The following is a 14332-nucleotide window of genomic DNA, read 5'->3' as shown; positions in this document are numbered from 1 at the left end:
CCTGATGAAAATAAAACATTTACTTATATTGTCGAAACAGATTCAAGTGATCATAGTTATGGAGGAGTTTTAAAATACAAATATGAAAAAGAAAAAATAGAACACCATTGTAGGTATTATTCAGGATCTTATACAGAAGCACAAATAAAATGGGAAATAAATAGAAAAGAATTATTCGCATTATATAAATGTTTATTAGCATTTGAACCATATATTGTTTACAATAAATTTATTGTAAGAACAGATAATACACAAGTAAAATGGTGGATAACGAAAAAATTAGATGATTCAGTTACAACAAAAGAAATAAGGAGACTAGTATTAAACATACTAAATTTTACATTTACAATTGAGGTAATAAAAACTGACAAAAATATGATTGCAGACTATTTATCAAGACAGAGTTACACAGCCAGAACAAGATAATGTTATGGAAAACATACTCAAAACCCTAACTACACTTTGTACAAAAGTGGACAGTATGGGCTTGAGAATTCAAAAGCTAGAAGAAAAGGAAGAATCTACAAGTCAGCAGCATGACTATAAAAATGCGGAGCTACGTCGTTCGGCAGACGAAAAACAGCCAGAGCTAAAAGGAGACGTTGGGAAACTCCTTAAAACCCATGACATTACTGATGCTGCAGGTACAAGCAAAAAAGCTATGGAGAAACCTACACCAAAAAACATAAACCTAAATAGCATATTTACCAAACCATTTACTCCAAAGATACAGATAGTAGATGCTTCAACACCACAAACATCTACCTATGCAACTAGCCTGCATAAAGAGAAGAAAACATACAACCATATATCCCGAACATATATTGAAAACCTATACAAAATACAAAACTTTTTAAATCAAAAACCCAAATCTACCACAACATTAGAAAAAACCCAAGACTACCTAACCCAAAAACTACAAGGCTATAACAAGTTAATTGCACAACCAAAAACTAATCCAAACCTAGTTAAAACTTGTTATAACTATGGATTATTAAATACAGTCTATACATATACAGGTGAAGAGATAAGTGGAATCCCAGAGGTCCACAAAGCATTTTTAATATATAAAAAGATAACAAAAGGAAACTTATTTTTCATAAGATTCTACACAGCACCAGCAGAGATACTCTATGATGAAATAAAGCCAATGATCCAGATAGTCAAAATTGGGCTAACACGAGAAATGATAATCCCAGAAGATATAGGCCAACAGCCAGAGATAACAAGAGTTGAGATACCCAGTTTCTATGCCAATAAAAGGATAATTGGATTATCAACTATTATACAAGAGCTAGCAAATAACTATCTACAAGGCAACGCCATATGGAGCTACTATTCGAGAGACCACTTAATGATATATGTCAATTCGAAAGAAATAAGACAAGCAGATATGGAAGAAGTCCAAAAATGAATTTTGACTCTGTTAAAACCAGAAGCTACGCCAACAACTAGAGCAATAAAGCAAGGATTCATATCCGAAGAACTAATGACGAGATATTGCAAGCTAGTCGGACACAATTACCCAGACCATATATGTTCCAAGTGCAACCAAGGTGATGACATAATTCCAGAAGTACAACTGGAGTAAGCTGAGAAAAAGAAAATAGGGAAAAGATAGACATAAAATATATAAATTAGTCATAATTATTGTCGGCCACATGTAAAAAGTAAAGGCCATTAAATAAAGAAGAAAAAAGTATGTCGGCCATTTGGCCAAAGTCTATTTTGTTTTTTGTAAAAAAGTTGTAAAGTAAATAGTGTCAGTATCCTATTCATGAATAGTAACCATGAATAGTAAGAGTCAAGTTACTGTGTAAATAGTAAGAGTCAAGTAACTGTGTAAATAGTAAAGGCCAATCGTCCTTTAACAGGGATGAAAGGTCATTATGTATGTCTATACAAGGGGCATTTGCCTTCATAAATAAAATATCCTTCTTTCAACAATCTTCTCTCTACTCTAAAATAACAAAACCGCTTCCACCCCTCCACGATAAATTTCATTTTGGATATCACTATTGAAATTATATCATTTAGTATTTCAACCTAATATTTTCCCCAATTCATAACATGTTTTACACAATCAGCTACCACCTAAGCTAAGTGTGAGAGGAGTAATCCATAAAGTGTCTCGAAGTCCGAGAAGCACCCACGAACCTCCCTCACAACACTACGTTTTCCTTCTGTCAAGCTTCAAAATTCTTTCAAGCCTCAAAGTTCAGGCGAAACTTGACCTCCTTGGAGTTGTCTCTATATGGAATCACAACTGTTTTTAAGTTGATTGGACTAAAATAAAACAGATCTTCTGGATTCCGCAGACTAGGAATGGATACACTGGTAGTAGGATTTATCAACCACCTAGTAGTCTTGGAGGAATACTGCACCTTAACTTGGACCAAGCAATCCATAAACTTTTGGCTATGAATTTCCCTGCAGCCTACTGTATGCATCACCCCCCTGGATGCATCGTAAAGTCCCTCGAGGGAGACCTTTGCAACATGACTAAAGTACTTCTCAGTAACAGTTGGTTGTGCTGAGACATTTAAAAGTATATTTTGATCATCATCAGCAAGGAAAGATGGAACTTTACCCTCTTTTTGGCCAGTATGCCCTTAGAAATGGCCAATGACGTCTGAACAAATGACCTAATGAGAGCACCTCGAGTGAAAAAAATGTTTTGGAGATAGTCTTGTTCCGTATTGCATGGGGAAGAGCCTTAACCTGGAAAGAAAGCTCATTGGATAAAGAAGAAAGAGTGTTAAGTTTCTATCGTCTTCAATGCCTGGAAATCTGTGGATTATATTTGTAATCAGCATCCCCAAATTGTAACTGTTGTCTTTCTGCATAAAGGCCCTTAACATCTCAGTTCTTGTAAACCTGTAGGATAAGTAGGATTTACTGTAAACATGGTACATGTTCCAGATGTCGAGAGGATGGAGTTCCTTTTTTAAACTGTAAAGGAACATAAGCCTCTTTAATGCTAGAGATGATTCCAGAAAGAACATTTCGCTGAGTGATTGAAAATGTGCCTGGTAAGTACAAGCATATCCGTGAATCACATCCATCAGCGTCATTCTCTAGGCCAATACAACCAACCATGCAGAGGTTACCAGTGGAAGAATTCCATGTTCCTTACGCAGAAATCGTCATTCTAGAAAGACCGGTTCTTGATCCTGAATAGAAGTGATCTTCTGAAGGAGAGAGCACTCTGAAGAAAGCAGAAACTTTTGCAGTCTTAGCGGAATTGGTTTCTGGTAAGCAATGCAGATTTGTAAGTAAGAGCTTAAACTTCTTGGACATAGCATTCTTGCCTTCAGTCATCTCCCAGTCATGCACAAATGGTCCTAGATTTTTGCAATGCTTCATGTCATGGCACTCTGAAGCCACATCAATGTCAAATGTTTCAGAAACAAATTCTTGAAGAACTTTGCAAAACTGTGACGCTTTGTGGACTCGAATTCTGTTATCAGGAAATTCATGTCATGAATATGGATTGCAAGCTCTAGATACAAGTTGCTCAGATACAAAATGATATTTCCAGTCATAGCTCAGTTGTGATGAAATTTGGACCTTATCGAAATATTTAGGATCTGACTTCTTATTTAGACTTCTTAACTCACCAAGAATTGCTCTACTAGTCGAAGTGAAGATCTCAGGGTATCGAAGAATAAGCATTATCCTATCATCCTTCACGGATGAATACTGAAAACTTTTCTTGCAATTGTATTTTGAGGACCATTCATAAGGGTCTAGGGAACTTTTGGAAAAAGGCGACACTGAAGTCCCTAATAAACACATCAGGCGGTCTCCTCCATTGGCTTCCTCAACATAGAGTCCTTCAAAGATGATGGTCAAATCAGAGTAGCCCGGGCTTGTCTGGAACCAAGGAGACCATCTTTGTGGTATGTCAGAAAGAGTCCTGTTCCGCGTAATTGCCATGGATAAGATGCCACAGATACCCAATATCATCTGCTTTCCGGTCAAAATCCATGCCCATTAACCAGAAAGAAGCTAGTTTCAGAGTGGAACCAATACCAGAGAAGTTCTTTGGCATATCACTCTCATCAAATAGCATCAACGGTGCACTGCCAGCCTCTTGTACCCAGTCTGCATTGCACTCTCTTTCAACTTCTGCGAGGCGTTTAAATTTGCAAATGTTTTTTACCTCCTCATGCTCCTCTGAAGGTTCAAAATCTGAAAACGATAAAGCAGAAAATAGCAAAACCATTAAGACAGCCACAACTCAGAGGAAGCGGAATGAAAGAAGAATCGTCATGTTGAAGAAGGAAATCTTTTTCTTCAGGTGGAAAACAAAAGGATCAGAGAAACCATCAATCATTTCTAATAGCCATTCCAATAACTAGTGCTTTGTCTGCAACCAAATAAACTTTAGACTTGGAATCTGTCTTCATAATTACATTTATTTATGTAATTATCCTTTGATAATGACATATGAGAACCATGTGTAAAACCAAGTAAACAATTATTACGAAGTTCCACAGCCTGGAGAGTACAGAAAGACGATACCTAAAGCCAAATGAATCAACATCAAGAGAGCAGGCTGTTTTTCAATGGTCTTTTGACTCAAGGTTAACAATTCAGAATTCTGGGTGCTAATAAGTAGTATTTTCCAATCAACTTGCCTAGATTTTAACAGAAAATCGTAGCAGAATATCACACAAATACACTGCATTGGACCTTGTTAATGACAAAGCGGCACATACAAACACCACAATTCACACAAGATTCTTGCTTTATATTCACACTTGATGTCATTGCCAATTCTGTACCAGGAAGCAACACAAGCAACCCCAAGTATTCCATTAGAAGGGGATTCAGCATCCTCACAAAAAAGTTAGAGAAAAACAAACCACTCCTCCCACCAAACTTTTCGACAAGTTCAGAAATCTCTGACCATTCAAATGGATGCTTTTGTTTGTGCAAAGCGAAACTTCATGAGAATGTATAGTTTTATTCTCAGAATCAAACAATTTTTCTAACCTGAACTATTTTTACCTTTTTTCTTAATATTCTGAATTATCAACTATTACTATATTATGGAAACACTCTCTCTACCTGTAGTGGTATGGTCTGTGTACACTCTACCCTCCCAAACCTGACTTTGTGGGATTTCACCGGATATGTTGTTGAATTAACTTGATTTTCAGATTTGAATGAAGATGCAAGAGTCGGAGAATATTTTTACTCAAAATCATCAGAACCAAAAAAAAAAAAACAGTTCAGTGATCTCATGCACAACCTCCTTGATAAAAGTGTCATGAAACATTCTTGAGTCAGATAGAAGCATCATCAAGATAACAAAGTTAATGGAGAAACAACACATGCTTACACTGCCAAAAGAAAGTTGTTCAACGAGAATTCAGAGCGCTACAAAACTGAGAAAAAATGTGACTACCAGGAAATAAATTAAATATGGGATGGCAGGATGGCTAATTTGGTGGCATGCCTCTCTTGTATCTAAATTTATTTCTCTCTTAGTAAAAACGAATTCCTATAACCAACAAAGATTTGACAGCATCAATTCATAGTCGGACTGCAACCAAGATTACTACCACCTGATGCATCTTCTGTTCGCTTTTTATTCCTCCTCTTCTGCAAGTGATCTTAATAATGATATTACAGGCTCCTTGGGGAGGAGGGTTCTGATGAAGCGTTGGTTGAGTCACCTTCAGCGGGATTCAGTGATGACCCACTCGAGAGAGGACTATTTCCAGTTTCATTTTGAGACACGACAGGGATCTTCAACGATGCTCTCTCCATTTCCTTCTCAAGATCTTCTTCGTGGCGTAATTGAGTGAACTGTTGATCCAAAGACTTGGCTGCTGCCAACCATGCAAGAACAATTACTAAGAGCACACCTCCAAGGTAGGGTGTCGAGCTGGCAAGTGAACCAAAAGTCAAAATCATGAACTGCTGTATCAAAGCTCCTCCAGACTTTCCCAGTGGATTGCAGACAACATCGATTGCTGCCTTCCCTTTAACCTGATACAGGAAATTACTCCATATTGAGAAAACAGTCGGTTTGTTAAGTGATACTATGCTTTTCTAGTCATACATAACTAAACAGATATCGTTATGTCAGTGACATCCATCACCAAGAATGTACATGCAGCGCTAACATAAAGGCTTCAGCTACACATGTTTGAAATTTCATTTCTTACGTGAAAGCATGATTGCACTGATGCGAATATAATTAGCACTCCGAAGAGTGCTTTTTAGAGCACTGATACCATGAAGTTAAAAAGTATATACGGAGTATATCATCATACCTTGGTGTCTTCATCCAAAGGAATGTAGGCCATTTCTTTGCAGGGGTCAAACAAACTATACTTTGCACTCTTACTGAAAATGTTCTGCATTGCACCCACATAGACAGCTGCTAGAAGAGGAGTCATTCCAAACTTTGCAAGAGTAGGTGCTAGAGGGGCACCAAACAAAAGCAGGGAGAAGAAACCAACTCCGGTAAGGAGCAGGACTGTAGGTGTTATCTTGGCTGCTGCTCCCCATCCATACTTGTCAAAAATCCATTGACTTAACAACATCATTGTGAAAGTTGCTATTCCAGTAGCAGTTGAGAAGTCACCCATGAATGACGAGTATTCATTGGGGCTTGGGAACTGCACAATTAGTGATACAGAGAGTTTGTATGAGATAGCATATTAAAATGAGAAACAAATCTGAATTCCAAACTCTTATTGAAAACAATATCATTCAGTAATAATTCACCTGAGCTTTGAGCTTTGACTTCCATGTAACTTCAACAAGGTTGATACTAATGCCATATGCTACAACCAATGTGGCAAGATCCCTGATATATTTTGAAGAGACCAAGAACTTCAAGCTCTCCATTGTGGTCATGTTAGGTTTTACCTGACAAAAGAAACCAGTCAGATGATGCAGATATGTAAATATGGTTCTTGAATTTAAACACTCGGTATAAAATCTGAAGAGCACAATTGATAAATAAATTTGAAAAGATTTCACCAGAAACAAATCTTTGTTTGAGTAAAAGAGATAGGAAGGGACAAAAAGGTGCGCATCTGTTTCTCAGAAACAAATTGATGACAGACCGTGCTTTATAAGAAAACTGAAAGATAAGTAGTTTATTCTACCATCAACTAGTTACTTTGGAAGTACCAATGGTTTAGCAAATTACCTTCTTCTTCTTGCTACGAGTTGGGAGAGGAACATTTCTATTCACCCACCAGTAAAAGAAACAGATTGCCCCACCCATCATCACAACAATGCTCATCATTCCTTTCAGGGAGATAGCCCAACCATCAACTCCAGGACCTAAAGAGCTTCTCAAGCTAGAAAAGTACTTCACTGTGCGACCAGAGAAAATAAGAGCAACATTCGCTCCAAGTCCAAACAAAGGATAGAATTTCTTAGCCTCATCGACAGTCGTAATCTGCAAAAAATAATCCAAAACAATCACTGGTATGTTCAATAACAGTTTCCCCCGGCCAAAGCTCAAGGGTAGTGATTATAGACATAATAGATATGTTGATGATCATAATATTACAAATTTGTATGACCAACTGCAACTAATGAAAACAGCAGACCAAGACATAAATCAATTATAAAATGATGCCGCCAATATTTCAAGACTCAGTGAGCACAACTACACCACAAACAGAACTCTTAGCTAGGCCATCCACAATTAGAGCTTTATATTAGACTCCTAAATTTCACCCTTATGCTATACCCCTTGCCTTCTCTCCTACGAAAGAACACCAAGAAGGAAGAGTCTGGTAGCACATGTATATCAGACTGTTCCTGCTATAAAGAGATCATTTTTACCTCTCAAAATTGCAGCAGCAACCATCCAGAAACAAAGCGGTAATATGCAAATACTAGATAATATGAGAATCTAATTAAATAGATTATCCACAGACTATACATCCTTAAAATAGTAAAAAAAAAAAAAACACAAAATATATGCATGGACGCAAATTTACCTGATTAGCAAATCCCCAAAAGAGTACTGAAACCACCACACTTCCCCAAAGCTCAGCCATGACATAAAACAAGCAGAAACTCCAGATCCTCAGAATAGCAATTGGTCCAAGAAATCTTGGACCAAGGGTATTCAGAAGCTTATCAGCAAAAGCTGTAGGGTGAAAGTAATTGCTAAGAGGATACAAAACAAACCCAAACGCCCCAAAGAATGCAATAAAAGGAAGTATAACAGTATAAAAAAGAGCCTCCTTTGACAACACATTAGCCAACTTTGTGTACAAAAGCATGAATCCAATAGCCATAGGCAAATTCACCCAAGTTTTCAAGAAAGGGATAATCTCAGCACTAGACCCTTTAGCTGTTACAACCAACACATCCTTAGTATCCCTAAGGATTGTATAATTAAACAGAATACAAAAGAACATAGCCCCAAGTGGTATAATTTTCTTAAGGGTCACAACTTCAATCCCCATAAACTTAGGTTGCTCCTTTTCAACAAAAAGTGGCTGTCCATCAGCTGCACCACCAGCAGCCGCAGCTTTGCATATTGAAAAACACCTCTTCTTTTGACCAAACAACTGAGGCTTTGTGTCAAAGCCTTGAACTTTTTGAAACCCATTTGAAGATAAAGAAACCCCATTAAAAGGATTAGGCTTTAAACTACTTAAAGAATTGAATCTGTTCCTTAAACCCCCTTGAGGCAATGGGTAAAAAGCCTTGATTTTTGGTTTAGAAGGCAAAGAAAGAAGCCCTCTTGTTTGTAAAACACCTTCCATTTAGACCTCTCTCTGTATCTCTCTCTCACTCTCTCTCTGTAAAGCTCAAGAAAACTCAAAAAGATTGAAACTTTATCAGATAAACATAAGAGAAAGAGATGAGAGGGATAAGGTATGGGGAAGAAGATTGATATTTGTGAGAGAGGTAACCAAAAAAAAATCTATTCTTTTCTATATATATGAAAAAATCAAGAACCAAAAACCCTGAAAAGGGTCAGAAAAGGACAAACAAAGCTTAATCTGTTTAGCTAATCACTTATAAAGCCATTGTTTAAGAAAACTAATCTAAAAAATTAAGAAAAAGTGAAAATCTTTGTGTCAGATTTGCAGTAAGAGGAATGATAAATACTTGCATTTGAGTAAGAGTAGTTGTGTTCAACTAAATAATTGGGAATACCCTAATTCAACACAAGAAAATAGTGTTAAATTATAAGTATATGATTATGATAATATTAATATTAAGCCGCCCTAAAATAAAGGGATTAGGAGTAAAGAAAAACGGATCCTAGAAGTATACTACTATATTTACGAGAGATCTCATCATATGAATAAATCTTCAAAGGTTTTTTTTTCTTTAATTTCACATAAAATTTAAAAGAGAAAAATATATGATTTCAAGTGTATAATAAGTTTCGTGTTGTACAATAAGATATAGATTAAAAATATAGATATTTATCGTTTAGAGGGTTTTTTCATTGAAAAAAATATTTTATAGAAATATTTGCCATAATTCATGCTTTTATTGTTAAAATGTTATAGGAGTTAGTGATATATTATTAACCTCATATATAACGTAGCTTTATTGTTTAGACGATTTTTTTAATCTTAAATCAATATATTATTTTAAAAATATATATATTAACACGATACTTATATGAAAATAGTGTACAATTGTCTAGTTTTTATATCATTTTAAATTCACGAAGATAAATGTTGATTGAGCTTTTAATTTTTTATTAAAAGATTTTATAGCATAATAAATTATCATTTGCTAATTCCACAAATTATTATTTTATTATATTTATAATATTTATTGTTAAGGAATCCTAAATTATAAGGTAAAAAATTATATTTAAAAAATTTAAGGAATCCTAACATCTATACCAAGAGGAAAATATATTTTACACCAATGTATAAAGGATAAAAGCAAAATAAAATCAAGTTATGAAAAATTAGGAATTTGCCATCATAACTAGGCCTAAAATTTGGCATAAAAAGCCCACATTTTATAGCTCAATACATGTATTTGGGGAATTTTGTGACGACAATATAATCTCATAAATATAATAAATAAAGAAAAAATTTAAAATATTAAAGAAAAGGATTCACATTTTAACATAAAAAAATAAGTTTTTTAAAATTCATACGAAATTATTATCATTTAGATAGTTGACATTTATTTTAAACCAATTGCCATTTTTTAATTATTTTTTTCTTTCATATTTTAAACCTACATTAATGAATATCAAATTTTTTGAATTAGTTTTTATTTAAACTAAAAATAAACTAAATATTTTCTATTTTAAAAATAAATAATTTATTTTATTTTGTATTTAAATTAATTTTTAATCAAATCATAATTGTGTCCACCTACCCCTACCCACTTCCACTTTAAAGTGAATATCTTTGACCAAATAGTTAATTGTGGAAGAGCCCTAACAGTGAGCCACATTTTTGGACTATAAGTATTAAGGAAAATGTCTTTTTTCATAAAAAAAAGTTTTATTATTTATTACTTTCTTTGATTATCACATATATAAGGTGCATTATATTATAATCTTTTTTAATATTATGAATTAAACATCTATTAAGAAATAAGTATATATTAAATAACATACAAGATTTATTTATTTTTATATCAAAAAATAGTGTAAATAATCTCTGAATTAACTTATCTTGCACCCAAACCACCCCTAAATAAAATCATTTTTTGTCCAAAGAAACTAATTTAAGTTGGTGAGACACATCACTTTCGACCACTATATATTCTTATGAAGTGAAGGAAAAGAAAAAGAGAAAAGGTCATGTGAGCAAACAATGTATTATAAAAAAAGGAAAAATGACATAAATACAATTTAAAATATCATTTTCATTTTTAAAAAAATACAACAATTGTCTCTCAATACATCTCTATTTCCTCTCTGATACATCTATGTCCCTTCGAATACATTCACATCTCATCTACGATACATTATATCATTAAATAATATATCACATGCAATTTATCAAACAGTCAAAGAATATATTCGAAAACAATAAAAAAAATAAAATTTTGATAATTACAGAAACTTTTAGGATAAAATATAATTGACTCTTTAAATATATGAGATTTCTATACTTTATGCCAAAAATAAATAAACTTTAAAGTCATAGTTAATTATCAAAATGTCCCTAAGTAGATATTTAATTAAATATCAAAGTGCCCTTCTTGAGTAGATATTTTATCTATAGTGACTTGTTCATTTGGACACTAGTTTTGACGTATGAATAAGGCGGACATACTATAGGGTTAACATGGAACACGAAGCAACTCTTTCTGCCTTTAAATGAAGATAAAATTATTTTTGTTTTTTAAAACTTGTGTGAACTTTTCTATTTTTTCAAAAAAAAAAAAATTATTTTCCTTTAATATCATGAGATATTTTATGAATCTAGTAGAGCGTGATATTTTTGTAGATAACATGTTGAAAGCTAATAAGGTTGGATTATTCATTTTGAATATAAATGGATTAAAATTTTAGACAATGTGAGAGTTGAGACAAAAAAAAAAGTAAATTATGTATATTTATTATTATTTTCTCACATTTATATATATATATATATATATATATATATATATGGGGGATTTGATCCAAAAGGTTGAGTTACCATTAATTGTTAGTATTTGTTGTAAAACACGAATTGAAGAAGTTGAATATGAGAAAATAAGGAAGAATCAAAGATTGAGTATGAGAGAAAGAATCTTAGAGAATTATTTATATTTTATTTTCTGTCCTTGATGTGTACAATAAACTATCATTTATATACGTAATAAAATATACTCTCCTTTTAAAAAAGAATGTATCTATTTCTTTTTTGACAAAAAATTAGCTTTAACATTTCACGTGGCATGTTTAAGACCACAAAATTAAAGATCATTTTGGTATATTTGATATAACTTTAAATTAGAACCACAAAATTAAAAAATCTTCTTTCTTTTCTTAAACTCTATTTCAAGTCAAACTAGGTCATCCTATTTGAAATGGAGAGAATAGTTACCAACTAATTAACTAAATTATTGAACATTAACAAGTTAATCATTGTTATAACTAATCTAACAAACATAGATTGATATTTTTTTTGTGATAGGGATGAACAAGCTAAGGAAGAACAACATTATTGAAAGAACGGGACTTTTGACATGCTAAACTGTCTATGTAGACTGTCTTGTGAACTCCAACGGCAAAGATAATGTTTCAAGGGTGTGATTCAAAACATAAATAACAAGGATAATTTTAATTTTAAAAATAAATTAAAAAATATATATGAATTATTTCAAATAGTTCAAAATGCTCTAAATTTTCTAACAATCACGATAAAATTGTAACAGGATATTATGATTCAAATTAATTAAGGTATAAACAAGCCACTTTATATCATAATGTTCCACTGGCTTTACAGAATAAGGCTGTTTTCTTTCTGCACAAAAATATAATCATTTTTTAAATTCTTTTTCTAATTAAAGATTTATTAGCTCTGATCTTGAACAAATGAATAATAATATTGACAAAAGATTACCTTTTTAAATGAAAATGATTCTATTATTTGAAGAGTATTGAAAATAAAAAACACTAGTCTATTATATTTCATTATTACCTATTTTGAGAAAATGTTTAAATATGTTATCAGTTTTTGAGAAAGTTTCATTTACGTCATTCGTTAAAAGTTTGGCTTATTTATGTCATTTCTTTTTAAAAAAAGTTTCATTTATGTCGTTATTTATTAATTCAACGTCTCAAATGATATAGATAAACCAAACTTTTATAGATAACATATATATGTCTTTTCTCAAAATTTAAAAGCATATTTGAATTTTTTTCTCTTCAAAATGAATAATTTAATTAATAAGGTGGTAGAATCATAATTGACCATGTGTAAAAAATGATTTGCACTATTTTCAGTTAATAAATAAATAATTTTTCAAACGGATATAATATAAATAAATTTAAATTCTAACGAATAATATAAATAAGTATTTTTTTAAAAAATGTTAAATACCAAAAGAAGAAACCTCCAATGGTGAGAACCATTTGCATTTCCAATCCGTGTATCTTGCATGCTTCATGATTTGGTAAAATTGATTGGTGATTTGAAGTGGTGGATCTTTTGTTTGGTAAGATTGATTGGTGATAAGTGGGGTGTTAAAATCACCTTATAAAATCACAATATGTCTAATTTGATTTAGGTTTGAATGGGTTAATAATTCGTTTAATTTATTAGTTGGACTTATATTGATTTGTTTAATTTATATCATTTTAAAATTGGATCGATAGACAGTTTAGATTGAGCCATGAGAAATTCATTTAAATATTTTTAAAAGATTTTTTTATTTGACGTATTTTTTTTATAGTTATATACAATAAAATTTTACTGAATTAATATAAATGGAATTATGAAATATTATTATTTTAAAGAGGTATTATTTAATCGATAAATTAATATTGAATAATTAAAAGAGTGTCATGAGGTTCATGCTCAAAAGTCTAGAGTTTATCGAAGAAATTGTAGATAACATTTGAAAAAATAATGTTGATGATGAACATATGAAGTTGAAGATAATACAATACATTTGAGACCAATTATGCATAAGGAAACGCTTATCACATCTCGAACTTTTTGCAATTTTATAGTGTGTGCAGTTCGAAAAGACAATATCAAAACTTTAGGATGCAATAAGAAAAAAATTAGAGATAAGTTTCAACTAGATTTAAATTTTAATAAAAAATAATAAAAATAATATATTCATTTTTCACTAAATTGTATTAGATATATTTTAAATTTTAAAAGAATTATTGATTTATAATATTAATGATACCATATATTTATATAGGGGTCTTTCTAAAATATATTATCTTATCATCTTATTGAAATGAGTGATTTCTTCATTAGCTCAATTCTAAACTAGAAAAAAAAAATATCTTAGAGAGATTATTAATTTACTTAGTTTTACTATACAAAGGGAAGTTTTATTAGGTATTCAAACAAATTAGTAAAAGTTGATCTGATTAGAGTATAATCCAACCTTTAGCTCATTTAGCTCAAATAACATATAATCGAGACAATAATTTACCTATTTATTTGTGTAATCTATTTTCATGTTCTTAAATTCAAACTTATCCCACATATTTAACATGCTTAGTAATAACCACACATGAATAAAAGAAATAGACATGCTTATTACTTATTCCATCTCAAATTTATATAGTAGGTTGAACTTATTTCAAAATATTTTATGTTTTAAAATATACTAATTAAGCAAAACGTTTAAGATAGATTAGTATGATTAGAATTATTGAATATCTTTCTTAAAAGGG

The 14332-nt window shown here is 31.9% G+C and overlaps 2 protein-coding genes across 2 annotated transcripts; one reads left to right on the top strand and one right to left on the bottom strand.

Moving 5' to 3' along the window:
• The first annotated feature begins 330 nt into the window (after positions 1-330).
• Positions 331-1607, top strand: LOC138340670 (uncharacterized). The gene has a single exon (XM_069292595.1). The coding sequence runs from the start codon at positions 431-433 to the stop codon at positions 1412-1414; it is 984 nt and encodes a 327-aa protein (XP_069148696.1). The 5' UTR covers positions 331-430; the 3' UTR covers positions 1415-1607.
• A 3717-nt stretch (positions 1608-5324) lies between these two features.
• LOC101263496 (plastidic ATP/ADP-transporter) lies at positions 5325-9503 on the bottom strand. The gene is made up of 5 exons (XM_004252278.5): positions 7983-9503; positions 7178-7432; positions 6748-6891; positions 6291-6638; positions 5325-6003 (listed from the first exon to the last, which is right to left on the bottom strand). Exons 1-5 carry the CDS (start codon positions 8757-8759, stop codon positions 5638-5640), a joined length of 1890 nt encoding a protein of 629 aa, XP_004252326.1. The 5' UTR covers positions 8760-9503; the 3' UTR covers positions 5325-5637.
• Positions 9504-14332: the final 4829 nt, after the last annotated feature.

This window comes from Solanum lycopersicum, chromosome 12 (assembly GCF_036512215.1).
Source record: "Solanum lycopersicum chromosome 12, SLM_r2.1".
NCBI classification, from domain to species: domain Eukaryota; kingdom Viridiplantae; phylum Streptophyta; class Magnoliopsida; order Solanales; family Solanaceae; genus Solanum; species Solanum lycopersicum.
The sequence above is the reverse complement of the archived record's forward strand: the minus strand, read 5'-3'. Positions and strand labels throughout refer to the sequence as shown.

Coding starts and splice junctions, on each gene's coding strand:
- LOC138340670 (XM_069292595.1), top strand. CDS start 431: ATGGAAAACATACTCAAAACCCTAACTACACTTTGTACAAAAGTGGAC.
- LOC101263496 (XM_004252278.5), bottom strand. CDS start 8,759: ATGGAAGGTGTTTTACAAACAAGAGGGCTTCTTTCTTTGCCTTCTAAA. Junction 6,639..6,747: donor AGTCAAAGCTCAAAGCTCAG/GTGAATTATTAC, acceptor CTAATTGTGCAG/TTCCCAAGCCCCAATGAATA. Junction 6,004..6,290: donor CTTTGGATGAAGACACCAAG/GTATGATGATAT, acceptor TTCCTGTATCAG/GTTAAAGGGAAGGCAGCAAT.